Consider the following 26,455-nt stretch of genomic DNA (forward strand, 5'->3'; position numbering starts at 1 on the left):
ACACCAAAAATCAGTATGGCAGCATATATTTATTGTGAGTAAATACGATTCGAATTAGGCAGCGTGAACAAATAGGAGTGGTGCTCTAAAGGGGGGACAGTGAAAGCAGGTTATATAGGCCATTGTTAATTTCTCAAGGAGACAGCATCAAAGCACAGTGTAGGGTTTTAGGGTAGTGGATTGTAGAAACAGAGTCACCAAGAGCATGTCATACATCATAAAACACAGACTCTAGTCAGACCCTGGAGTTTCCGCTTCTGGCAACCAGCTGCAAATAGATGATTTTCCAAAAGAACCCTATGCCTGCGGTAAAACATTCTCCACTAAGCTGCTTACTAGGCTGTTGTTTAACTTGAAGGTGACTTCAGAGAACATATTCCTTAAAGGCCCCAGGTTCAAAAGGACACCTGAGGACAAATGGCCTTGGTGGACCACCTCAATTCCACAAACCCAGAAATCTCGATTCCAAGAGAATTGAAACGATTTTGTCAAGGTGTTAGGACCTGAACTAGGGTGGTAGTGATGGAAGTTGAATGGAAATGATAAATGCAAGCATTATGGCAGATGAAAATTAACAACATAGGATCTTTCGCAATTGTCAAGTTATTTTAGTGAATACTGGTAGCCTTCAACAACTAAAGATTGATGAGAGCTACATGTCTCTTGCTACTAGGGGGTATCCTATAATGGAGGCAAGCCTCAGATTGAATGCTAGTACACACCCCCCCACTGCTGCTGAGTTGTTTCTGACTCATAGTGACCCCGCAGGGTTTCCAAGGCTGTAAATCTCTGTGGAAGCAGATTGCCACATCTTGTCCCTGCAGAGCCCCTGGTGGTTTCTAACCACCAGCCTTTTGGTTAGTAGTCGATTATTTTTAACCACTGAGCCACCAGGGCTCCTTATTTATTAGCAAGTAAGCACAAGAACAGCTATACAATTGTTCTATAAATACGCTGAAGTCCATTTTCTCTGTTGTTCTGGGCATCCTGAATGACGAGTTTACTCTGAAGTAAATGTGACACTTGTATCATGTAACAGAATCCTCTTTTTTGTGGGAAAGGATGAAACATTGGTCTAGACTCAGGGAGCCATTCTGAGGCTATCAGTCAGCTAGCCTCAGCAAATTTTTATATCACATTTATGTAAGGGCAGAGGTGCCTGTACAATACTTTTAGGCAGACATGCATCTCTCATTTCCACAATGAAAAAGTACTTCTAATTCTTTATGCTAATTATTGAACCTCTAGTTCAGGTTTATATAGTGATATTTGAATCACTTGTGCATCCAGCTCTGTAGTGAGGATTCCTGATTAGCGTCTTTCAAATGCTAATTAACCACCCCAGAGTGTGCAGATTAAAGTTAACTTTCAAAAACATACTTATCCCACGGAAGTAGTCTAAAGTACACCGACAATGTAACAAGCATCAAAAAACAGCTTGAAGGTCACAAGGCAGAACATATTTAAGGTAGAAGATGAAAAAGTACTGTTTTAATGAGGGGTCTTGTGGTGAGCAACAGAAAACAACTGTGGCAGATTTAAGCAGAAAAGAAATTAATGAAAGGATAGTGGGTAGCTCAGGATTCCTGGGTGACACAAATCGTTCAGCACTCAACTACTAGCTGAAAGGTTGGTGGTGCTAATCCACCCAGAGATACTTCAGAAGAAAGGCCTGGTGATCTGCTTTCAAAAGGTCATAGCTTTACAAACCCTACAGAGCAGTTCTACTCTGCACATACGGGGTCGCCATAACTTGGAATCAACGTGACAGCAACCAATGGTAGCTTGGAGAATTGCTGGAGATCGAGGCTTGGACCTACATGGCTAGAGACTGCAACCAAAAACAGGCAACAGAGCTGTTGAGGAGAGGACTCCGTGGTTACTGATGCTAAGCACAGGCATTTTGCACTACTGACAGCACTATACTAAATGCTGGATGCTACTGCAAGACCCTCTTACTACCGCCACAGGAGCTTATCTTGCTACAGTCCTGCAGTTCCCCCAAAGAACATGACTTTCCATGCCTGTTTTTTGAGATTCTAGCTGGTGCACATGATTGACTGAGAGAGTACTTGCATTTCAGCTTCAGTCACTAGTCTCTTATATATATGAAATGTTGTTGTTACGTGCCATCGAGTCAGTTCCCATTCGTAGTGACCCGGTGTACAACAGAACGAAACACTGCCTGTTCCTGTGCCATCCTCACAATCCTTGCTATGTTTGAGCCCATTGTTGCAGCCACTGTGTCAATCCCTGTCATTGAGGGTTTTCCTCTTTTTCACTGACCCTCTACTTCACCAAGTATCTTAATCGTCTAGTGAGGCTATAACAGAAATACCACAAGTGGATGGCTTTCACAAACAGAAGTTTATTCTCTCACATTCCAGTAAGCTAGAAGTCCGAATTCAGGGTGCCAGCTCCAGGGGAAGGCTTTCTCTCTGTCGGCTCTGGAGGAAGGTCCTCAGGTCCTCGTCATCAGTCTTCCCTTGGTCTGGGAGCATCTCCTTGCAGGAACCTCAAGTCTGAAGGATGCTCTCTGCTCCCAGCACTGCTTTCTTAGTGATAGGAGGTCCCCAATCTGCTTGCTACCCTTTCCTTTTTATCTCTTGAGAGATAAAAGGTGATGCAGGCCACACCCCAGGGAAACTCCCCTTACATTGCATCAGGGATCTGACCTGGATAAGGGTGTTACAGTCCCACCTTAATCGTCTTCAACATAATCCAATCTTGCCTCATTAACCACAGGCAGAGATTAGGATTTACGACATATAGGAAAATCAATCACAAAATGGAGGACAACCACACAATGCTGGGAATCATGGCTCAGGACATAATTCAATCCATGATACCAAGCATGATGTCCTTCTCCAGGGACTGGTCCCTTCTGATAACATGTCCAAAGTACATGAGATGAAGTCATACCATCTTCACTTCTAAGGAGCCTTCTGGTTGTACTTCCAAGACTGATTTGTTTATTCTTTGGGCAGCCCATAGTATATTCAGTATTTTTCTCTAACACTATAATTCAAATGAATTAATTCTTCTTTGGTCTTCCTTATTGTCCAACTTTTGCATGCATATGAGATGATAGAAAATACCACAGCTTGGGTCAGGCAAACCTTAGTCCTCAAAGTGACATCTTTGCTTTTTAACACTCTAAAGAGGTCTTTTGCGGCAGATTTGCCCAATGCAATATGTCATTTGATTTCTTTACTACTGCTTTTGATTTCTTCACTGTTGCTTGTGGAGGCAAGAAAAATGAAACATATGGAATATATATGTATATATTCAATTGAATTAGAAGTGATGACAACATATAGAAACATCTAGCAAGTACCTGGAAATGTGATACTAGTTGTCTTAGTAATCTAGTGCTGCCGTAACAGAAATACCACAAGTGGATGGCTTTAACAAAGAGAAATTTATTTTCTCACAGTGTAGTAGGTCACAAGTCCAAATTCAGGGCATCTGCTTCAGGGGGAGGCTTTCTCTCTCTGTTCGCTCTGGAGAAAGGTCCTTGTCCTCAATCTTCCCCCGGTTGAGGAGTTTCTCAGGCACAGGGACCCCACGTCCAAAGAACGTGCTCTGCTGCTGGTGCTGCTTTCTTGATGGTGCGAGGTCCCCCACTCTCTGCTTGCTTCCTTTTTATCTCTTGGGAGATAAAAGGTGGTACAGGCCACACCCCAGGGAAACTCCCTTTACCTTGGATCAGGGAGGTGACCTGAGTAAGGGTGGTGTTACAATCCCACCCTAATCCTCTCAACAAAAAATTACAATCACAAAATGAAGGACAACCACACAAGACTGGGAATCGTGGCCTAACCAAGTCGATACACACATTTTTGGGGGGACATAATTCAATCTATGACACTAGTGCTCCCCAGAGAGCCAGACCTACAGATTTGAGAGTCGGGTAATGATCATATTTACAGTTAAAACAGAGTTAGCATGGAAAAAAAAATCTAACTCAAACTTTCATCTACATATGGGAATCTAGAATGGTTCATCCCATCCCCATCATCTGTTAAATGGAAAATTGCACTGCATTAGGAGAAATAGGACAAATATAAAAGTAACTGTAATACATGATTAGGAGCCCTGGTAGCACAATGTTTAAGTGGTAGGCTGCTAACTGGGAGGTCCTCACTTCAAACCCACCAGCCACTCTGCAGGAGAAAAGACCTGGCAATCTACTCCCGTAAAGATTATAGCCTAGGAAACCCTGTGGGGGCAGTTCTACTCTGTCACATGGCTTCCCTGAGTCTGCATGGACTCTACCCAACAACACAAGATAGGTGGGAGGAGAGAAGAAACCTAGTGCTTGTTGAGAGCCTATTGTGTACAACGACTTTAACAAACATTTAAGTGCCAACTATGTATAACTATGTATCAGTTACTATGCTACAATTATTTAATGGTGAACAAAAAACCAGGCAATGTCTCCACATTTGAGGAAATGAAACCACGCTGGGTACTGAGAGCTGGTGGGAGGTCAAGATAGAGGCAAAAAGGGACCAGACTACACAACATCTTGTCTATACCTAGAAAAGGATTTTGGAAAACCACCTAAGAATTCTGAAGATTTTTTAGAGACAGGAACTTATTCAATCTTTATAACAATCCTGTAAGGTATGTATTATAAGCGCACCATTTACATATAAGGAACTGGGGCTCAGAGAGGTTAACTGTCCTGCCTAAGCAGTAGGAAAAGCAGTGGGGTTAGAAGGCACAGGCAGGCAAGAAAGGCTTCTTGGAGAGGGAAAGGAAGTTCATATTTGCTGAGTGGCCTACCTTATACTAACCCAGTCCCAGTGCCTTGGAGTCGATTCCGACTCATAGCTACTAGGAAAAAAAAATTGTAACACTGAATATTCACCACAACTTTGCAAATAAAGTATTATTACTTGATAGTTGGAGAAACCGAGATCATACATAAATAAGAAGAGGAGGAACCAGGATTCAAATGCCAAGACTACAGCCAGGATCAAACACTGCTTCCCAATAATGCCTTCTTCCGGGTATTCAGTGCGTTCAGAATGCAAATGAGAATCGCTCCTAGGAAGGACCCTGAGAATAGAAGGCTGGGGAAAGTGTAAGACTCGGGAAGGGGGCATGGATGACCAGGGCTGGAGGAGCTAAGTGTTCTCCACGGAGTGAAGGCCCGGGTAGCGGATTAAAGGGAGACAATAAGAAAAGCAGGCTGGGTCCAGACGAGAAGGGCTTTGAAGGCGAGCCCGAAGGGCTTGGGCTTTAGATAGTGAATGGAACACAAAGCTACGTATTAAAAGAGCTGCAAAGCCTCCCGCAGCATTTACAGTCTACATGTGGAAGTCCCGCCCATCCTGCCCCAGTTTCGGTCCAGCCCGAGGCAGCGGCCTGGACGTTTGATGTACAAGGACAGCCTGATCCTTGCTGGTCTTCCTGCTCCGGTTCTCCGCCCCTGATTCCAAGTCCCGGGAGCCGGCAGAGTCCTGGGCTCCCCCGGCGCCGGGGTGGAGCCCCTCGCGCCCAAGCACCGCCTGGCGCACCTGGGTTTACCTCCCCGCGGCGGGTTTGGGCGGGGAGGAGGGCCGTGTTTAGGAGGGGCCTCAGCAAGGAAGCGCGCAACACAGTTTGGCCCCGGCGGCGTTCCGTATCCCCGCGGATTCGGCGGCGGGAACATGGCGGCCGCGGCAGGGCCGGTAACGGAGAAAGTTTCCACCGAGACTGGCCTATGCTAGTGCCCGTGGCCTCGGGACACTGATCCCCCTGGCCTGCTGCCTCGCCTCCGAGCCGCAGGCTCAGTCCCAAGGGCCCCGTTTACTCAGTTGGCCCCGGAGTACACTCCGAGGGTTAGAAAGCGTTGGTGCCGGCGACTGAGTCAGGTAGGGGGGCCACGGGGTGAACGGCCGGGCAGCGAGAGCGGAGCACAGACACCGCCCAGGGCTCGGCGTGGTCTGGGTCCCAAGCTCCGCCCAGCCGGCCTCACGGGGCGGGGGTAGGGATACCAGTCCCAAGAGGAGTTGACAGTGGGGGTGGAGGATGTGGGGGCGCCTCTCTTATGCCCCGAGATTCCCCGTCTCAGCTTGGCGCCCCGTTGTGCTCGCTTCTCCCGTAGTACAGGGGTGACCGAGGACAACCAGGCTCTATTTCAGGCCTCCCCACATGTCTCTAGAAGGAGGCAAAATGGGAGAAAAATTGCTATTGCTGACCTATTGCTGATTTAGTATTCGAGGTGCCATTTTCGTAAAAGATGGTCCCAAAAGTTATTATCTTCAATTCGAATAGAACTGAAGCACTGTAATTCCCCAACCCTGGCTTCTCAGTATCTTTCAACTTTTGCCACTGTCCCTAGATGGGACAGTAGTTTCTTAGTCGAAAGATAATGCAAATGATACGGTGTGTCTTGAACGACTTAGTGAGCCATGCGCTGGAGGAAAGGCATGGAATGAGAACTTACTGGTTTGAAGGAATGTGGGTGAAGCTTTAACTATGAAGGCTGGAATAAGGCCATGGGAGAAACAGCAACCGATCAATTTCTGGAACCTCCCAAAGCTTTACGGCTTATTAGCTGTGGGATATTAGAGGAGTTACTTATTCTCACTGTGCATTAATAATTGTTTGATAACTGGAAACACTGTTATTAAATGTAGTTATTTCTGTATTAGTCTTTTATTTCTTCAAATATTTGTTGAATGCCTACTTCATACCAGACTTTTTACTAAAAAAAACTAGACACTAGAAATTCAGTGTTGAATACAGACCCTCAGAGACCTTGTGATCTAGTGGGGGACTGCAGGCATTGAACAAGTGATGATGAATAGTTTGCTCTTACAAAGGAAGTATAAACCACCCTGCTCCTGTGGAGTCGATTCTGACTCATAGCGACCCTATAGGGCAGAGTAGAGCTGCCCCATAGAGTTTCCAAGGAGCGTCTGACAGATTCAAACTGCAGACCTTTTGGGTAGCAGCCATAGCACTTAACCACTACATCACCAGGGTTTCCCAAAGGAAGTATAAATAAATAAATAAACGGGTCATATAATGGGTCAGGGGAGACCTCCCTAAGAAAAAAATTTCTGCTGAGACCTGAAGATTAGGAGTAAGCCTGGTGTGAGGACTTGGGTGAGGCCAGGTGAAGGGAAAGGAGTGTAACTAGAGAGGGGATAGCATTTTTGTAGTTTCGCATTGCAAGTTAGTATGGCTGGAATACAAAGTGTGGGAGGAAGAATGGTAAGAGATAAGGCAGGAGAGTTAGTGAGGTCCAAAGTGGAAGGCCTTTAAAAAGACTTTATCACTGAGGGTGATGGGACACCATTTGAGGGCTTTATGTAGCAGTGATGTGACAAATTTGGGTTTTAAACAGAGCACTTCTTGGCAGGGGACAAGAGTGGATGCAGGGAGATGTTCAAGCTGGAGATGCTGGCCAACACTAGGATGATGACCTTGGTAATGAGAAGTAAAAACATTTAAGAGGTATTTGGGTTAGGAAGTAGAATGAACAGGACTTGAGGATTAAATGCAGGAAGTGACAGAAGGGTTAGAGTAGTATATGAAGTTTCATGGCAGTTATTAGTTAACATTCCCTGTATGTAGATTGACTCTTCTATTCTCTATGTAGACACATTTCTATCTGCCTTTTGAGTAATTTCCCATGGAAGAATCATAAATGATGGCAGACCAATTGAAAATCATTGCAGTACTTACCTCAGTCTCTGTTCAGGCTATTTGTGTTTTAAACAGTTCAGAGTGGGGAAAGACTTCTGTAAATTATCCATTAAAAGCAATTATTTTCCAAATTGTTTTTTGCACATTGGAGAGTGGCTTCATATATTCCATGATGCAGATGTACCGTACTTTATTAAATTATTTACACGGGTACATTTGCTTTGTTTCCAGGTTTTTGCCTATACAAAGAGTGCAGAACAGAGCTGTTGCCTTTATTGCTATTAGGTAGATTAATGTATATGTGTAAATGGATAGTAATTGAAGACATGGAAATAGATGAGATTGCTCAGAGAAAGTGTGTAGCAAAAGAAGAGCTTAGGCTTAAGAGCAAACATCCAAAGATAAGTTCAGAACTGAGAACCTGCAAGGAGACTGAGAAGGAGAGACTAATGAGTTAGAAAGAAAATCTCAATACTGGTCCTTGGAAGCAAAGGGAAGGTTTTAGAAGGTAGGAGGAATCATTCTTTAAACAACAGTGTCAACAGTTGTTTAAAGAATGAGCAGAAAATGGAGTAAAAGATGCCCATTGGATTTAGGAATGTACAGGTCATTTCAGACCTCGGCAAAGCAGTTTACCACTTTGTGATGGGAACCGCTGTTTAGTGGTTTAAAAAGTGAGTGGGTGAGAAGTGAAGCAGCCAGATATTCTCTGTCAAGAGGAGGATAGAAGATTGAACCTGGAAGAAGAGATGAGGATGAGGAAGTTTTGTGTTGTTTCTGGGTTTTGCTTTTTTTCTTCTTTGGATCATTTAAAAAAAAAAGATTTACAAATGTTTAAGTGCTAATGGATAAGAACTAGGGAAGAGGGAGAGTTTGAAGAGAAAAGAGAGCGTGAGATCCTGGAGAAGGCAGAAGGGAAGGAGATATATAGTATGGCCAAAAGATTTTCTCTTAGATAGGGAAGGGACATCCTTCGTTCCTTGTTTATATCAGGAGATGTTGGTAGAGGTGGGTTTGTAGTGTTGGAAACTCAAGTGAACTCCCTTGTGATGACTCTGTAGGAGGCAAAGTCATTTGGTGAGAATGCAGTGGGAAGTTGGGTCGGGTTTGAGGAGAGGGAAGAGAGGTTTGAATAGCACAGAGAATGGTAGAGTGTTGACCAGGGAAACAGAAGGATGCCTAATGAATTTAAAGTGTTCAGTAGCCTGAATTCAGATTGTACCATCAGCCCTTTGAGGATATGTATTCCAACATATTTGTTGAATGATCGAATAACATATAGGAGTGATATTTAAAAAAGAAAAAATTCAGTGCACTCCAGATTATCAGTTTCTCACTCTTAAGTAAAAGATAAACCAAAGTATACCAAAGGAAAACACTTTTTTATAGTGTGTGGTATCTGGTGGCACAATGGTTAAGAGCTTGGCTACTAACCAAAAGGTTGGCAGTTTGAATCCACCAGCCACTCCTTTGGAAAACCTACAGGGCAGTTCAGCTCTGTCCTGGAGGGTCATTATGAGTCAGAATCGACTTGACAGCGGTGGATTTGGTTTTGAGTTTTTTGGCGTGGAATCTTGAGTAAGAAAATAAAAATGAGTCAGAATCTACTTGACATCAGTGGGTTTGGTTTTGAGTTTTTTGGTGTGGTATCTTGAGTAAGAAAATACTGAATGAAAATGCAATTGAGGAAAATCAATTAGAATGCTTAGCTAATCTCATTTAGCTTTAAAAATATGCTTGTTGATAATATAGAAGTAGAATTAGTAACGATTCTTAGAGCCTACCAGAGACCCTAAAGTTGATTCAGTGACATTCTTCTTCAGCCTAATGGGTAATTTATGGTTAATTCCAAGGTTGTATGGTGTTTCTCTTGGGTCTTCCTTTTAGTGGCCTGTTTTTAAGAAAGTGTACATAAACTGATCACAAACTAGTTCTTTTTGAATTTTTATCTGGTCGAGTTCTCCTGGGATATTCAGCGTGACCATAGCCATCATAATAGACCAGTTCTTGTGAAACAATATACTAGAAAATTTTGAAGAATTATCTCAATAAAAAATCCAAACCGTTGCCATTGAGTCGATTCTGACTCATAGTGACCTTATAGGACAGAGTAGAACTGCCCCGTAGAGTTTCCAAGGAGCGCCTGGTGGATTTGAACTGTCAACCTTTTGGTTAGCAGCTGTAGCTCTTAACCGCTATGCCACCAGGGATTCTGGGGAATTATTTCATAGATAGCTAAATAATTTTTGAATAGTAATATTTTTTAAATAATATTTTGATTTTTCTTTCACTTAAGTGTGAGAAACTGATGATTGGAGTGTACTGAATTTTTTTTAACATCACCCTGTCGTGTTTTAAGTGTAACTCATAGAGATGCTTATCAGTATCAGTGTGCACTTAAGGTTGTAATAATTATCTGGGTGCTCAAACAAATAATCAGTGTGGTAAGGTTTTTTTTTAAGTAGAATTCTTAAGGGCTTAGTTTACTTTATATTAACTGTTGGTCAGCATTCCTGTGTTTGAATTTGACTGGCAGTAATTGGTTTGCCACAGAGAGATTAGATTTGGAAAGAAGGTTTGGTAAAGAAACTTTGTCCTAGAGGTAAAGGTACAGGGAGAATTATGGTCAACATTAGAGACTGAGTAACTTTAATGCAGTTGAGCTTTACTATTAGGGAGTTTATTAAATATTATAAAAACTAAGAATTTATAGCATTTTAGAGCTACCTTGAAAAAAAGGAGCCCTGGTGGCACAGTGGTTAAGAGCTCAGCTGCTAATCAAAAGGTCAGCAGTTCAAATCTACGAGCCACCCCTTGGGAACCCTATGGGGTAGTTCTACTCTGTCCTGTAATGTCTCTATGAGATGGCAACGAGTTTGTTTTTTTTTCTTTTTTTGTAAAAAAGGATTTTAGGCAGGTAATAATGGTCACTATTACTGTAAAATGGTGCTTTTCAAATTAGAAGTAATGAAGTTACTCATTCCATGTAAGAGTTGAGTAGATTTCCATCATGACAAAGCCATCTGCTACAATCTAAGCTAAGTGTAGCATCTCTTATCTGCATGATGGTGGAAAACCAGATACTAGCTAGTGTAAGAATGGAGTAGATGAATTCCTTACCATGTCTAGAAGAACAGTCCCGTTGATGGTTTCATCTTGAAGTCTTAGTATATGATGAGTAGAAAGCACATTTTTGTTTGGGTAAACTGCCAAGTTTTTAAGCCAGAGACAATTACCCATTAAGATATAGGCAAATGCAGATTTTAAATTGGGTTTCTGAAGAAACTATATTTGTTACTTATTTTGTACAAGGAAGATGCATATGCGAGGTAAATTATATAAAATTCATGCTGAAATATCATTTCTTTTTTTTTTTTTTAGATCATTATAAACAAAAATTCCACCTGAGAAAATGTTGAACAGAAGTTACGCATACATTGGATTGGCTGGATGAAATACAAGCAGTTAATTTTTACAACGTGGGAAGAAAGTCCAATTGCCAGATTTCATGTGTAAATCACTGCGTTATTGCTTTAGTCATTGTCTCTACTTAGCAATGACAAGACTGGAAGAAGTAAATAGGGAAGTGAACATGCATTCTTCAGTGCGGTACCTTGGCTATTTAGCCAGAATCAATTTATTGGTTGCTATATGCTTAGGTCTTTATGTAAGATGGGAAAAAACAGCAAATTCTTTAATTCTGGTTATTTTTATCCTTGGTCTCTTTGTTCTTGGAATTGCCAGCATACTTTATTATTATTTTTCAATGGAAGCAGCAAGTTTAAGTCTCTCCAATCTTTGGTTTGGATTCTTGCTTGGTCTCCTATGTTTTCTTGATAATGCATCCTTTAAAAACGATGTGAAAGAAGAATCAACCAAATATTTGCTTCTAACTTCCATAGTATTGAGGATCTTATGTGCTTTGGTGGAGAGAATTTCTGGTTATGTCCGTCATCGGCCAACTTTACTTACCACAGTTGAATTTCTGGAGCTTGTTGGATTTGCCATTGCCAGTACAACTATGTTGGTGGAGAAGTCTCTGAGTATCATTTTACTTGTTGTAGCTTTGGCGATGCTGATTATTGACCTGAGAATGAAGTCTTTCCTAGCTATTCCAAACTTAGTTATTTTTGGGGTCTTGTTGTTTTTCTCCTCATTGGAAATTCCCAAAAATCCAGTTGCTTTTGCATGTTTTTTTATTTGCCTGATAACGGATCCTTTCCTTGACATCTATTTTAGTGGACTTTCAGTGACTGAAAGGTGGAAACCCTTTCTGTACCGTGGAAGAATTTGCAGAAGACTTTCTGTTGTTTTCACTGGAATGATTGAGCTTACGTTTTTTATTCTTTCAGCATTTAAACTTAGAGACACTCATCTCTGGTATTTTGTAATACCAGGTTTTTCCATTTTTGGAATTTTCTGGATGATTTGCCATATTATTTTTCTTTTAACTCTTTGGGGATTCCATACCAAATTGAATGACTGCCATAAAGTATATTTTACCCACAGAGCAGACAACAATAGCCTTGATAGAATCATGGCATCCAAAGGGATGCGTCATTTTTGCTTAATTTCTGAGCAGTTAGTTTTCTTTAGTCTTCTTGCAACAGCAATTTTGGGAGCAGTTTCCTGGCAGGTAAGCTAATGGTTTTTTTTATTGCGTTGATGCCTATGTTGTGTGATAAAGTACTAGTGTCAAAAGTTGAACTATTAGAATTGTAAGGTCAAGTTTCTGATTTCTAGAGGAGATTCTTTTTTGGTGCCTATTTAATTTTGACCATAGAATCGAAGCACTGAATAAATGTTGACACAATAATTTAGTTTTATCTCTGACAAAGTGGTACCAAAATGATAGAAATACTCAGCATGTGACGTGTCCTCCATCTCCTAGTTTTTCATTAGGGAAATACTCATATATCAAACATCCTTAGAACATTAGCATTTGAAGGATACTTACAGGTTTTACTCTAAACCTTTCATTTTACAGACAGGAAACTGAAAGCCAAACAAGACATATCTTGTTTGGCTAGTACTAACCAGAACCAGGTTGTCTAGCTTCTGTCTAGTCCACTGGTTTCCCCACTGTTGTTCAAATGCAAGTTCAAGTTGAAGCTGAAGAAAATTAAATCAAGTCCATGAGAGCCAAAGTATGACCTGCAGTATATCCCACCTGAATTTAGAGACCATCTCAAGAGTAGATTTGATGTATCAAACACTAATGACTGAACAACAGACCAGTTGGTTGTGAGATGACATCAAGGACTTCATACCTGAAGAAAGCAGAATGTCATTAAAAAGACAGAAAAGAAAGAAGAGACCAAAATGGATATCAGAAAAGACTGAAACTTGCTCTTGAGTGTAGTGTAGTAAAGCAAATGGAAGAAATGATGAAGTAAAAATGCTGAACAGAAGATTTCAAAGGGAGGCTCAAGAAGACAAAGTAAAGTGTTATAATGACATGCAAAGGCCTGGCGTTAGAAAACCAGAAGAGAAGAACGTGCTTGGGACTTTACAAGCCGAAAGAACTGGAGAAAAAATTCAAACCTCAACTAGCAATATTAAAGGATTCTGTGGGCAAAACATTGAATGACACAGGAAGCATCAAAAGAACATGGAAGGAATACACTGTACCAAAAAAGAATTGGTTAACATTCAACAATTTCAGGAGGTAGTATGTAATCAAGAACCGATGGTAATGAAGGAAGAGGTCCAAGCTGCACTAAAGGCATTGGTGAAAACAAGGCTTCAGGAATTGACAGAATACCAATTGAGATGTTTCAGCATATGAGATGCAGTACTGAAGGTGCTTACTTGTCTATGCCAAGAAATTTGGAAGACAGCTACCTGGCCAACCAACTGGAAGAGATCCATATTTATGCCTATTCCAAAGAAAGGTGATCCAGCAGAATGCGGAAGTTATCAAACAGTATCATTAATATCAGACACAAGTAAAATTTTGTTGAAGATCATTCAAAAATGGTTGCAACGGTATATCCACACAGAACTGCCAGAAATTCAAGCCTGATTCAGAAGAGGATGTGGAATGTCCTCTGATGTCAGATGGATCCTGGCTGAAAGCAGACAATACCAGAAGGGTGTTTACCTGTGTTTTATTGACTTTGCATAGGCATTGGACTGTGTGAATAATAATTATGGATAACATTGCAAAGAGTGGAATTCCAGAACACTTAATTGCGCTCATGAGGAACCTGTACTTAGACCAAGAGGCAGTCATTCAAACAGAACAAGGGATACTTCGTAGTTTAAAGTCAGGAAAATTGTGCATCAGGATTGTAGCCTTTCACCATACTTACTCAATCTGTGTGCTGAGCAGATAATCAGAGAAGCTGGATTACATGAAGAACAGGGCATCAGGATAGGAGGAAGACTTATTAACAACCTGTGATATGCAGATGACACAACCTTGTTTGCTGAAAGTGAGGAGGACTTGAAGCACTTACTGATGAAGATTGTAGACTGCAGCCTTCAGTATGAATTATACCTCAACATAAAACAAAAATCTTCATAACTGTACCTACAAGCAACATAATGATAAATGGAGAAAATATTGAAGTTTTCAAGGATTTCTTTTTATTTGGTTCCACGATCAACACCCATGGAAACAGCACGCAAGAAATCAAAGTACGTTTTGCATTGGGCATATCTGCTGCAAAAAACCTCTTCAGAGTGTTAAAAAGCAGAGATGTCACTTTGAGGACTAAGGTTTGCTTGACCCAAGCCATGGTTATCAATCACCTCATATGCATGTGAAAGCTGGGCAATGAATAAGGAAGACCGAAGAAGAATTGATACATTTGAGTTATGATATTGGTGAAGAATATTGAATATACCATGGACTGCCAGAGAATGAATAAATCTGTCTTAGAAGAAGTACAGCCAGAATGCTCCTTAGCAGCAAGGATGGTGAGACTTCATCTCACATACTTTGGACATGTTGTCAAGAGGGACGAATCCCTGGAGGAGGACATCATATTTGATAAAGTAGAGGGTCAGCAAAAAAATGGAAGACCCTCAATGAGATGAATTGACACACTGGCTACAACAATGGGCTCAAACATAGGAAGGATCATGAGGATTGCATAGGACTGGGCACTGTTTCGTTCTGTTGTACATAGGGTCACTGCGAGTTAGAACCAACTAGTGGCACCTAACAGCAATAACATATAGTTATTAGATGTATTAAAACAAAACAAAAACTTGCTGTTGAGTCGATTCAGACTCATGGAGACCCCATGTGTTGCATGTAAGGGCCTTGATTACAGATTAGACACTGTCCTAAGAAAAAACATTTTTTATAATAATTTGCTGCCCACAATATGTCACAATAGTCCTATTTAGATGAAGATGTACAAACTGCAGGGTTGTAGTTTGTATCTACCATGTTAACAAACCAAGACTTACATTTGAACATTTGTTGACCATGCACTATATTCCAGGCACTGTGTTGGGTACTGAGGATCTAAAGATGAATAATGAATTTAATGTCTCTGGCTTTAAAGAAGTCACAGTCTTTAGTTGGAGGGGGAAGAGGGCAGACATGGAAACAAACAATTGTGATTACAGTATAACCAGTGCTATCATTTGAGTATATCAGCGTGGGATGATCAAGTCTGCTTGTTGCAGTCTCTGCTTTGTGTGTTTGTTGCTGCAGATGATTTCTAGATGTGAACGTTTAAAGGGAGATGTGGGGGACTTTTCTGGCCATGGTGCTTTTTTAGTCATTTTGGGCTGGGATAGGGAACATATGTGGGAGTCAACCAAATGATGAAAACATCTTGGGTGTCGCCTGAGGATATCTTCCTTACTGTGTTCTTACCAGTGCTAGGGACTGTCAGAATTATGATTGATGATGATGATTTCAGAAACTATCAAGAGCTCTCCCTCCTCTCTTCTCATTCCTGTTAGCACCTTTCCCAGCCCTAAGTACTTTTTCCTTTTCCATGTCACCTCATTCATGCTTGACTCCTTTCCAGGTCACCAAATCCTATTAACCAAATACTTTCTAAGTCACCAAACTCTTTCCCTTATGCCAGTGGCCTTCAAATAGGGTACATTTACCACTGGAGGTACACAAAAGCTTTCTATGTCTGTAAAGATAGTTTTAAGGGAATCAACTTCCAGATCCTCACCTTCAGTTCTACCCTTTCCTAAGATTGATCAGTTTGAGAAAGTCCATTAATCTAGGTGTGGAGTGTTACCATTGTTTTAATTTTCATGTGTCTAATTCCTAATGATGTCAAGAATCTTTTAATATGAGTTTTAGCCATTCACATATATTCATTGTTGAAGTATCTATTCAAATCTTTTGCCCATTCTAAAGTTGGGGTTATTTGTCTTATTATTGAGCTTTAAGTTTATGTAATATTCTAGATAAAATTTTTTATCGGATAGATGGTTTAGAAATGTTGTCTCCCAATCTGTAACTTATCTTTTTATTTTCTTAATGGTGCTTTTCAAAGAATAAAATTTTTTTAGTTTTATAAAGTCCAATTTATCAACTTTTTCTTTTATGGATTGTGCTTTAGTATCATATCTAAAATATCTTTGCTTAACCCTAAGTCTCAAAAACTTTTATCCTATGTTTTGTTCTAAAAGTTTATCACTTTTGTTCTTATACTTAGCTGTGTGATCCAGTTTGAATTGATTTCTGTGTATAGCATGAGGTAAGCATCTAAATTCATTTGTTTTGGGTGTTGTTTTACATATGGATGTATGATTATTCTAGCACCATTTATTGAAAAGACTGTCTTTTCCTCCAAAGAATTGTGTTGGCATCTTTGTCCACAATGAATTAAATATAAATGTAAGGTTTTATTTCCGAGTTCTCTATTCTGTTCCATTCATCTTTATGTCTGTCTTTATGCCAATACCACACTGTCCTGATTTCTTTGTAGCTCTATAGTGAGTTTTGAAATCAAGACGTCTGTTAAGACCGCCAACTCTGTTCTTTCTCCAAGTTGTTTTGGCTATTCTGGGTCTTGGGATTTTCACATACATTTTAGGTTCAGTTTGTCGCTTTCACAATGCTGCTGTTTTGATAGGGATTGTGTTATATCTATAGATTAATTTGGAAGCAATTCCCATCTCCACTTATTTAAATCTTTAATTTTTTCTCAACAATGGTTTGTCATTTCAGTGTACAGGTCTTTTTTTAAATTTATTCTTGAGAAATCAACTCAGTGGCAGTGGGTTTTGGTTTATTCCTTTTTAAAAAATATTGTGGATGCATATGTTCTCTCGATTTTGCTTTCAGATTTTTGGTTGCTGATATATAGAAATACACTTGACTTTATTAATCTGGTATTCTCCAAGCTTGCTAAACCTGCTTATTAGTTCTAGTAGTTTTTTGAGCAATTTCTTAGGATTCCTGACATTGTGTGTGTGTGTGTGTGCGTATATATGTCATCTGCAAATTAAGGCATTTTATGATGATGATTGTTATGGATTGAATCCTGTCCCCTAAAATTTTGTGTTGTAAATCCTAGCCTCTATGTTTTTTTTTGTAGTTATAATCCCATTTGGGAATGGGTGGTCTTTGTTATGTTAATTAGGCAGAGTTACTGTAGGTTTGTCTTGAGTCATTGTCTTTTGAGATGTAAAAGAGTTTAAACGAGCAAAACCTTCAGGCTGAGATGGGGAAAGATAGATGTCAAGCCACATGGAGATCTCCAAGGAGCCAGGAAGCTAGTTGAAGAGACAAGGATCTTTTCCTGGAGCTAACAGAGATTAAAAAAAAAAAACAAAACAGAGATAAAGCCTTCCCCTAGAGCTGCGCCCTGAATTTGGACTTCGCACCTCCTAAACTGTGAGAAAATGAATTTCTGTCTGTTAAAGCCATCCACTTGTGGCATTTCCTTTATAAAAAAATTATAGCTGCATTAAACTAAGACGACGATAATGTCGGAAACTCTAGCAAGAGCTGTTCTTCTCCTCTCTTCTCCCTTTTTTTTTTTTTAAATCTGTATGCTATTAAGTTCTTTTTCTTGCCTTATTCAGGACAATGCTTTGTTATCCATCTTACTGAGAAAGTATTCAGTTTCTCACTGTTAGGTGTGATGCTGGCTGCAGGAGCTTTGTACATACTCTTTATCAGGTGGAGGGAATTTCCCTTATTTTCCTAGTTTTTAGAGAATTTCTTGAGTGTTCGATTTTGTCAAATGCTTTTTCTGTATCTGTTAACATGATCATGTGTTTTTTTTTTCCCTTTATTAATATGGTATATTACATTAATAGATTTTTTTTTTGGATGCTAAACCGACTGTGCATTCCTGGGATAAATCCCACGTGGTCATGGTGTATAATTGTTTTTACATGTTGCTAGATTCAGTTTCTTAATATTTTATTAAAGATTTTTGCATCTGTGTTCATGACATTTTCTTGTCTCGTTATGTCTTATTTGTAGCTTTGATGTCAGGGTGATAGTAGCCTCATAGAGTGAGTTTAGGAAGTTTTCGGTCTTATATTTTTGGGAACAGATTGTGTAGGATTGGTATTGCCTTCCTTAAATTATTGTTAGAATTCATAAGTGAAGCCATTTGGATATGATCTTCTATTTGTGGCAAGATTTTCAATTATTCAGTTTTTTTTTTTTACTTGTTATAAATCTATTTAGGTTTTCTATTTATTTTTTAGTCAATTTTGGTAATTTGTGTCTTCCTGGAAATTATCCATCTCATTTTAGTTGACTCATCTGTTGGCATAAAGTTGTTCTTGACATTCTCTCATAATTTCTCATTTATGTAGGTTCTGTTTCATTTCTGACTTCATTTTGTATCTTCTGTTTTCCTGGTCTGTCTAGGTAAAGGTTTTTCAATTCCGTTGATCTTTTTTAAGAACCGATTTGTATTAATTGATTTTTCTCTCTCTTCCCCCCTCCCTTTCTTTTTCATTGATTTCTGTTGTTAGGTGCCATCGAGTTGATTTTGACTCATAGTGACCCCATGTGACGGAGTAGAACTGTCCCACAGGGTTTTCCAGGCTGTAATCTTTATGGAAGCAGATTGCCAGGTCTTTCTCTTACAGAGCTGTTGGGTGGGTTCAAACTGCCAACCTTTTGGTTATCAGCCTAGTACTTAACTTTTGCACCACCAGGACTTCATTGATCTCTACTGTGATGTTTGATTTGATTCGGCTGCTAACCAAAAGGTCAGCAGTTCGAATCCACCAGCTGCTCCTTGGAAACTCTGCAGGGCAATTCTACTCTCTCCTATAGGGTACATATGAGTCAGGATCAATTCGAAGGCAACAGGTTTGGTTATGGCTAATGGGTAATAGCTAATGATGTTGAGCATCTTTTCATGTATTTACTTGTTGGCCATTTGAATATCCTCTTTGGTGAAAATGTCTGTTCAAGTCTTTTTCCTATTTTTTGATTGGGTGGTTTTTCTTTTTGCTGTTAAGTTGAGGAAGTTTTTAAGAAATTTCTGGATAGATCCTATCAGTATATGGTTTGCAAACATTTTCTTGCAGTTTGTCAGTTGTCTTTTCACTTTTTTGATAAAGTCCTTTGGTGAAGAAAAATATTTTTTATAAGGTCCCATTTACCTGTTTTGCCTTTTGTCGCTTGGGTGTTTTTGTTGGCATACACTGTAACCATTTTTAAGTGTACATTTCAGTGGTGTTAATTACATTCCCAATGTTGCACAACCATCACCAAGGATGCCTCTAGTTTTATTTTTATGAGATTACTGTTGAGGCTGAGTCTATTTAATATGTTTCTGGTTGTTGAGGTAGCTAGCCTCCAAGATGGACTTCAGTGATTCCCACCTCCTGGTATTTATACCCTTGTGTAGTCTCCTCCAACATTGTAATAGAGTTGGTCTGTGTGACCAGTAGCATATGACAGATGTGATGGCATGTCACTTCTGAGATTAGATTATTCAATTAGATTGTAAAAGATATGGGACACACTGTCTCAGGTTACTTTTTCTGGGGGAAGCCAGCTGCCATGTCATGATGATACTCAGCCTATAGTGAAGAATGGAAACTTTCAGGTGATACCCAGTAAAGAACTGAGACTTAATAACAATTACATGTGAGTCAACTTGGAGGGGATTCTCCAGCCCCCGTCAAGCTATGAGAAGACTACAGTCCTGGCTAACAGCTTGACTGTAACCTCATGAGAGACCCTTAGCTGAACCACTCAGCAAAGCCACTCCTGGATTCCTGACCTTCAGAAACTGTGTGAGATAATAAATATTTGTTATGTTAAGTATTTGTTTTAAGTATTTTGGGGGGCATCAGCTGTACTCTCATTTTGTTACCTGAGAAGTAAAACCAAACAAAAACGTGAGATTAAACTGCCTAGACTTTGCTCAAAATGGGCTCAGCCGCTTATTTTAAACTTTTTTTGCATATGAATATTTTTTGTTAGTTTTACTTGGTTTAATAATAAAATTTTTTTTAACTTAGGTAAAATTTATGTACAGTAAAATTCACCCGCTTAGTGTATAATTCTGTGGTTTTGACAGATACATTTAGTTGTATGGCCACCACTAACACAATTAAGATATAAAACAGTTCCATCACCCCACAAAATTCCCTCCTGCCCCTTTGTAGCCAATCCGTTTCCAAACCCTCAGCATTTGGCAACCACTGATGTATTTTCTGACCCTAGAGATTTTCCTTTTCCAGGATGTGATATATGTAAAATCATATAATATGTAGCTGTTTGAGTCGGACTTCTTTCACTTAATATGATTCATTCAAGATTCATCTATGCTGTTGTGTATATGAGTAGTTATTCCTTTTTATTGCTAAGCAGTATTCTGTTTTATAGATGTACATCATTTTATCCGTTACTCATTTGAGGGGTATTGAGGTTGTTTACAGTTTTTGGTAGTTATGAATAAAGCTGCTGTAAACATTAGTAGATAGAGTTTTGTGTGAGCCTAAGTTTTTATTCGTGTGGAATTGCTGGATGGTATGGTAGCATATGTTTATAAGAAACTACCTAACTCTTTACTTTTTACCTGCAGTGAATTAGAGTTCCAGTTGCTCTACATACCCTTCAGGGCTTGGTATCATCTGTTTTTGTTTTTTAACCATTCTCGTGGTTTTATTTTGCATTTTCTTAATGACTAATGATGTTAAGCATCTTTTCATGTGCTTATTTGTCATTTTTATGTTCTTTAGTGAAGTACCTGTTCATATTGTTTGGGTATTTTTCTAATTGGGTTGTTTTCTTAATATTTAGTCCTGAGACTTCTTTATTCAAGATACAAATCCCTTTATCAGGCCTCAAAAAAAAAAAAAAAAAAATCATTGCTGTCGAGTCAATTCCACTGCACAGCAACCCTATAGACATAGTAGAACTGCCCCATAGGGTGTCCAGGAAGCGTCTGATGTATTCAAACTGCCAAATTTTTGGTTAGCAGCTGAGCTCTTAACCACTGCACCACCAGGGCCCCTTATCAGGTATATTACTTGCAAATATTTTCTCCCAGTGTATAGCTTATTTTTTCATTCTCTTATTGTGTTTTTTATTTTATTTTTATTGTGCTTTAAGAGAAAATTTACAAATCAAGTCAGTCTCTCGTTTAAAATTTATATACACCTTGCTATATACTCCTCGTTGCTCTTCCCCCTAATGAGACTGCACACTCCTTCTCTCCACCCTGTATTCCCGTGTCCATTCAGCCAGCTTCTGTCTACCTCTACCTTCTCAACTCCCCTCCAGACAGGAGCTGCCCACATAGTCTCATGTGTCTACTTGATCCAAGAAGCTCAGCCCTCACCAGTATCATTTTCTATCTTATAGTTCAGTCCAATCCTTGTCTGAAGAGTTGGCTTTGAGTCTCATGTTGTGTTTTTGAAGAGCAGAAGTTCTTAATTTTGATATAGTATACTTTATCTGTTTTTAAATCAATCATCTTTTGATGTCATATCTAAGAAATTTTTGCCTGACCTCTTTTGAGTAGGATCTTTGCCAAAGACCATATGAACAGCTTTTTTTGTTGTTGCCGTTTGTTAGTTTTACTGAGTTTAATAACATCTTCACAATGAGTCAGTAGTATTCATTCCAAGTCATTTACATGTGAAAAACTGGAAGTTTAGCCTTAACTTCTGTTGTGTTTTGTTCATAATCTCATTCCAACTTTAGACTGCGCAATTACATCTGTTGTTTGCTGCAATTTGTATTATGTTCATTGAATGTGCTATTTGCTTTCCTTGTTTATACTTTTTCCTTAAATCAGGCACTAAGAAAGAATTATACAGTACCATAGCGTTTGGTGTGTCTTATTGCTCAGCTATAGACTTTTCTGAAATTGTGATATTTGATAATTCGCAGAAGAATGAAAGGGGAGAAATTGGCCGGATACCCAAGGAAACATACCCCACGGCTATTATGTTTAGAGAGTCTCTCTAAAGTCTTTCATATGAAATTTTATATGCCTTTCATTGCCAGCCATTGTCATTTGCAGATTCCATGAGGTTTGATGCAGCTTTTTATAGAAACCTTTTTGACCCAAACCAGAAAAACCATAAACACAGTTGATTCCTTTATATGGGGAGCAATGACAGTCACCTGATGTGACAGATATATATAACAAGATTGACCTCACATCCAAAAAAGGGGTGGCATCTACAGATGCATCATAATTTCATTTCTAGCATAACAGCGGGATCAGACATATTACTCCGCTACTTCACTTGGCACAGGGAACAGGGAGTTTTCAAACCTCTTGCCCAAACTGCAAGTGTACATTTTTTATAACTTTTTGTTTTGTTTCTCTTTCTAAAGTTTTGAGCTGTTTTAGTCCATATGAGAAGGACAACACTAACTCTGTCAACTTTAATGTATAAGAAAGCATCTTTTAATTTGCTACTCACCACTTCTGCCACAACACTGTGAAAACAAGAGTATAATGCTTTTCTCCGCTCAACACCAGCAACCATAGTCTCAGTGTTGCTTTCTTCATGAAGTAAGAACGTGGTATTTCCTCTTCCCCCAACTGGTTTTCCAGCATTTAAAAACTTAAAAAAAAATGAATGACTGTAGATGTCAGTTTTTCCTATTTTAATAATAATACCATTTATTAGCTGTTTTCTCTGTGTTAGCCACCGTTCTATGCACCATTTATGTACTAATTTATTTAATCTTCATGACATTCATAGATAGATACTATTATTGCTTCCATTTTATAGATAAGAAACATGCTTGAGAGGTTAGAAAACTTGCTTAAAGCTGGTGAATATGAATCCAGGCAATCTGCCTTCACAAGCTTCACTCTTAATCACCTTACTTTGTTCCATGTAATTTTAGAGTCGGAAATTGACAATATAGTTATTTAATCTAACCTCTTTATTTTGTCTGTGGTGAAAGTAAGAGTAGAATTTCATTCCTGTACCAGTGTTGTTTCACCTTTGTCAAGATAGTGGTCTAAGAATATTTTTCTGTTTGTTATCTCTTTTTGAGGCTGCTTAGCCAGAGAATAGATTTCTAATGCATCTACTAGGGTATTAACAGCTCTACACTAAGATCTCCTATATAGTAAAAGTCATTTAGATTAAAAAGTAGTACCCATTTAGATTTCTTTTGCTTTGCTCATAATGTCCGTATTTCAATTTTAAAATGCGTCATTGCAAATTACAGTGGCCATCTATTGTGCGGGGTATATTGTACATATTTCCAACCCACATAATAAGCTCATAAAATAGATGTTTTCCCCCTTTTATAGATTCAAGAAATTAAGCCTCAGAAAGGTTGCTTATGTACACACAGGTGGTAAGTGGCTAAGCTGTAATTGTACCAGTCTACCCTGCCTCTACATGAAGAAGTCATTTGACCTGAAAAGTATAAAATGGCTTTCTTAGTGTTCTTAAATATCCTGAATTAAGCAAAGTTTGAAAGTTATCTCTTGTTTCTTAAATCTGGGTTACTCATATTAAAGACCAAAATATCTTCATTTATGTATTACTTTATTACATGCATTTGTATGTTTTATTTCTTAGTTGGGCTTCACTTTCTTTAGACTTCTGTGTATAATATTTCCCAAATCTGGCTAACTTAAGGTGACTCAGAAAAAAATACTCCTAAACAAACAAACGAACTAGAATTATATGTCTTTCCTGAAAATGCCAGATTTTTTTGTGAGAGTTCAACATCAGTATCTATGCGTTACGTAGAGATTTAATAGGAATTCAAAGTGTTAAATATTTTGACCATGACTTGAAAACCCAACTTAATAGCGTATTAATAGCTAGTAACTACTTTTTTCCCCTAAATTTTATTTATTTTGTTGTTGTTGTTGAGAACAGACACAGCTAAACATACACCAGTTCAACAGTTTCTACAAGTACGATTTAGTGACATTGATTACGTTCAAGTCGCGCAGCCATTCTCACCCTCTGTTTCGGTGAACATAAACTCACTGGCCCCTAAGCTTCCTATCTAATCTTTTGAGTTGTTGTTGTCAATTTGATCCCAGATAGATAATTCTTAAAAGAGCATAATGCTCAAGGCAGACTGTTTTTACTAGTAAGCTAAGCTATTGTTTAATTTTAAGAAGACTTCAAGGGACATTTTTGGTTTAAGGTTTAAAGATTATTTCAGGGCAATAGTTTTAGGGGTTCATCCAGCCTCCATGGCTCCAGAAGTCTGGAGTCCATGAGAATTTGAAATTCTGTTTTGTATTTTTCCCCTTTTGATCAGGATTCTTCTGTGAAATCCTTGATCAAAATGCTTAGTAATGGTAGCCAGATACCATCTAGTTCTTCTGGTCTTATGTTCATGGAGGCAATTAGCCAGATACCATCTAGTTCTTCTGGTCTTACGTTCATGGAGGCAATTAGCCAGATACCATCTAGTTCTTCTGGTCTTAGGTTCATGGAGGCAACTAGCGACACATTCCATACCCTCCTTCTGTTCCTGATGCTTCTTCCTCTGTTGCTTCAGGTGATTAGAGACTAATTGTCGTGCCTTGAATGGCCACTTGCAAGAGCCACTGCTGAGGCTGCTTGTGTACAACCAAACATCTCATGGTATTTGGTTTCTTGGTTTGGAGGCCCTGGTTTCATGGGACATCCCAGTTAATTGGCCTAATAACGTGTTTAGTGCTTCTGTTATATCTCCTTGTTTGTTGCATAATGCCTGGGGTCTTAAAAGCTTGCAAGCTAGTAACTACTTTCACAAAAAGGAAATTACTTACAAATTTTTCATTGGTCTACAGTTATATTAAGTGGCGCCCTGGTGGCGCAGTGGTAAGAGTTAGGGCTGCTAACCAAGAGGTTGACAGTTTGAATCCACCAGCTGCTCCTTGGAAACCCTATGGGGCAGTTCTGCTCTGTTCTATAGGGTTGATATGAGTCAGAATTGGCTCGATGGTAATGGGTTTTTTGGTATTACATTCAGTGTATATCCACTTTGGATTAAAAAAAAAAATTATAACTTTCAGGGGAATTTTATAGTATTTCTTTATAAAAGTCTCAGAAGCTTCTTTTAAAACTTACTTCTAGGCTACACTTACTGGTTTTGTTCAATTAAGTTGTTCTTATTTGTTGTACGGAATGGTTTAAAATGTAATGGGTACCCTGAAGTTACTAGTGACTTCAAGTTTGTAGCTATAGTATAGAGGTTTGTGTGTCATTAAAATGGAAACTTTGTGAAAGTGGCAAGTGGATAAATCACCCTAAATTTGTTTTTATTCCCCTGGACATACTTGCCATCTGTTCAGTTAAGGTTATGAATTTTAGTATTGCCAAACCATGTTTCACTTTTTTGTGTGTTTGTTAGCTTGATAGAATATTTAATACTGTTTTTCTAAGCTTGCTTATTAAAAATAGCCTAATAGTACTATTTAGTGATTTTTTTTTATAATTTGCTTTTTAAAAAATAATGGCAGGCATGAAATTCTCCATTAATTTTCTACGGATTATAAAAAGCAAGTAGTGCCAGATCACCATTGTCTGTGAACTATGAACAGTAAACTCTGAGCATCTACTTATTTAGCCTGTTGTACTAATTGAAGGCCTCTCTGGTGGCACAGTGGTTAAAAGCTCAGCTGCTAAACAAAAGGTCAGCAGTTTGAATCCACCAGCAGCTTCTTGGAAACCCTATGGGGCAGTTCTACCCTGCCCTGTAGGGTCACTATGAGTTGAAATTGACTCACGGCAATTTTTTTTTTTTAATTGTACTAATTATCATCAGTGCTGTATAACTGACACCAGGGATATTAAATAACATCAATGTCAATATTTTAGATGGAATTTTAAATTATTTAACTAGACTTTCCACTTCAGTCATCCAGAAATTGATTGGCAATTAAACTTTATCATTTATGTAGTTCATTGCCAAATTATGAACTCCTTGATATGCTTTTTAATGGTAAAAGCTACAATGTATCTTTAATTTCACAATAAAAATCTTAGTACTAATAACTTTATAAAATTCTTTAATGCAGAAATCAGTAATAACCATTAGTATTCTATACACATGAATATTTAGTTAAGAAGGGCCAGTCTCTACATTTGACATATTTAAATAGGATCAGGTTTAAAATAAATATTTTTAGGCCTGCTTTTAGGAATGGAAACTTCCATTCTCTTTTCTATAGGAAATGAGGAGAAAAACTGGTACATAGCCAAACCAAAAACCCACTTCCGACTCACAGCGACCCTATAGAATAGAGTAGAACTGCCCCATAGAGTTTCCAGGGAGCGCCTGGTGGATTCGAACTGCCAACCTCTTGGTTAGCAGCTGTAGCACATAGCGAATTAGTAAATGGTCTTAATTAAAAAAAAAAAAAAAAAAGATTTGATTAAACAGAGTAAAAATGAACATTTTTTT

The 26,455-nt window shown here is 38.8% G+C and overlaps 1 protein-coding gene across 1 annotated transcript in view; it reads left to right on the forward strand.

Annotated features, from left to right (window-relative positions):
- The first annotated feature begins 5,440 nt into the window (after positions 1 to 5,440).
- TMEM168 (transmembrane protein 168) overlaps positions 5,441 to 26,455 on the forward strand; it is a 39,435-nt gene continuing 18,420 nt past the window's right edge. The window contains exons 1-2 of the mRNA XM_049893936.1: positions 5,441 to 5,864; positions 11,029 to 12,283. Of these exons, the coding sequence (XP_049749893.1) occupies positions 11,156 to 12,283 (1,128 nt within the window). The 5' untranslated portion in view covers positions 5,441 to 5,864; positions 11,029 to 11,155. The remainder of the gene's footprint in view (positions 5,865 to 11,028; positions 12,284 to 26,455) is intronic.

Source organism: Elephas maximus, chromosome 8 (assembly GCF_024166365.1).
Source record: "Elephas maximus indicus isolate mEleMax1 chromosome 8, mEleMax1 primary haplotype, whole genome shotgun sequence".
NCBI classification, from domain to species: domain Eukaryota; kingdom Metazoa; phylum Chordata; class Mammalia; order Proboscidea; family Elephantidae; genus Elephas; species Elephas maximus.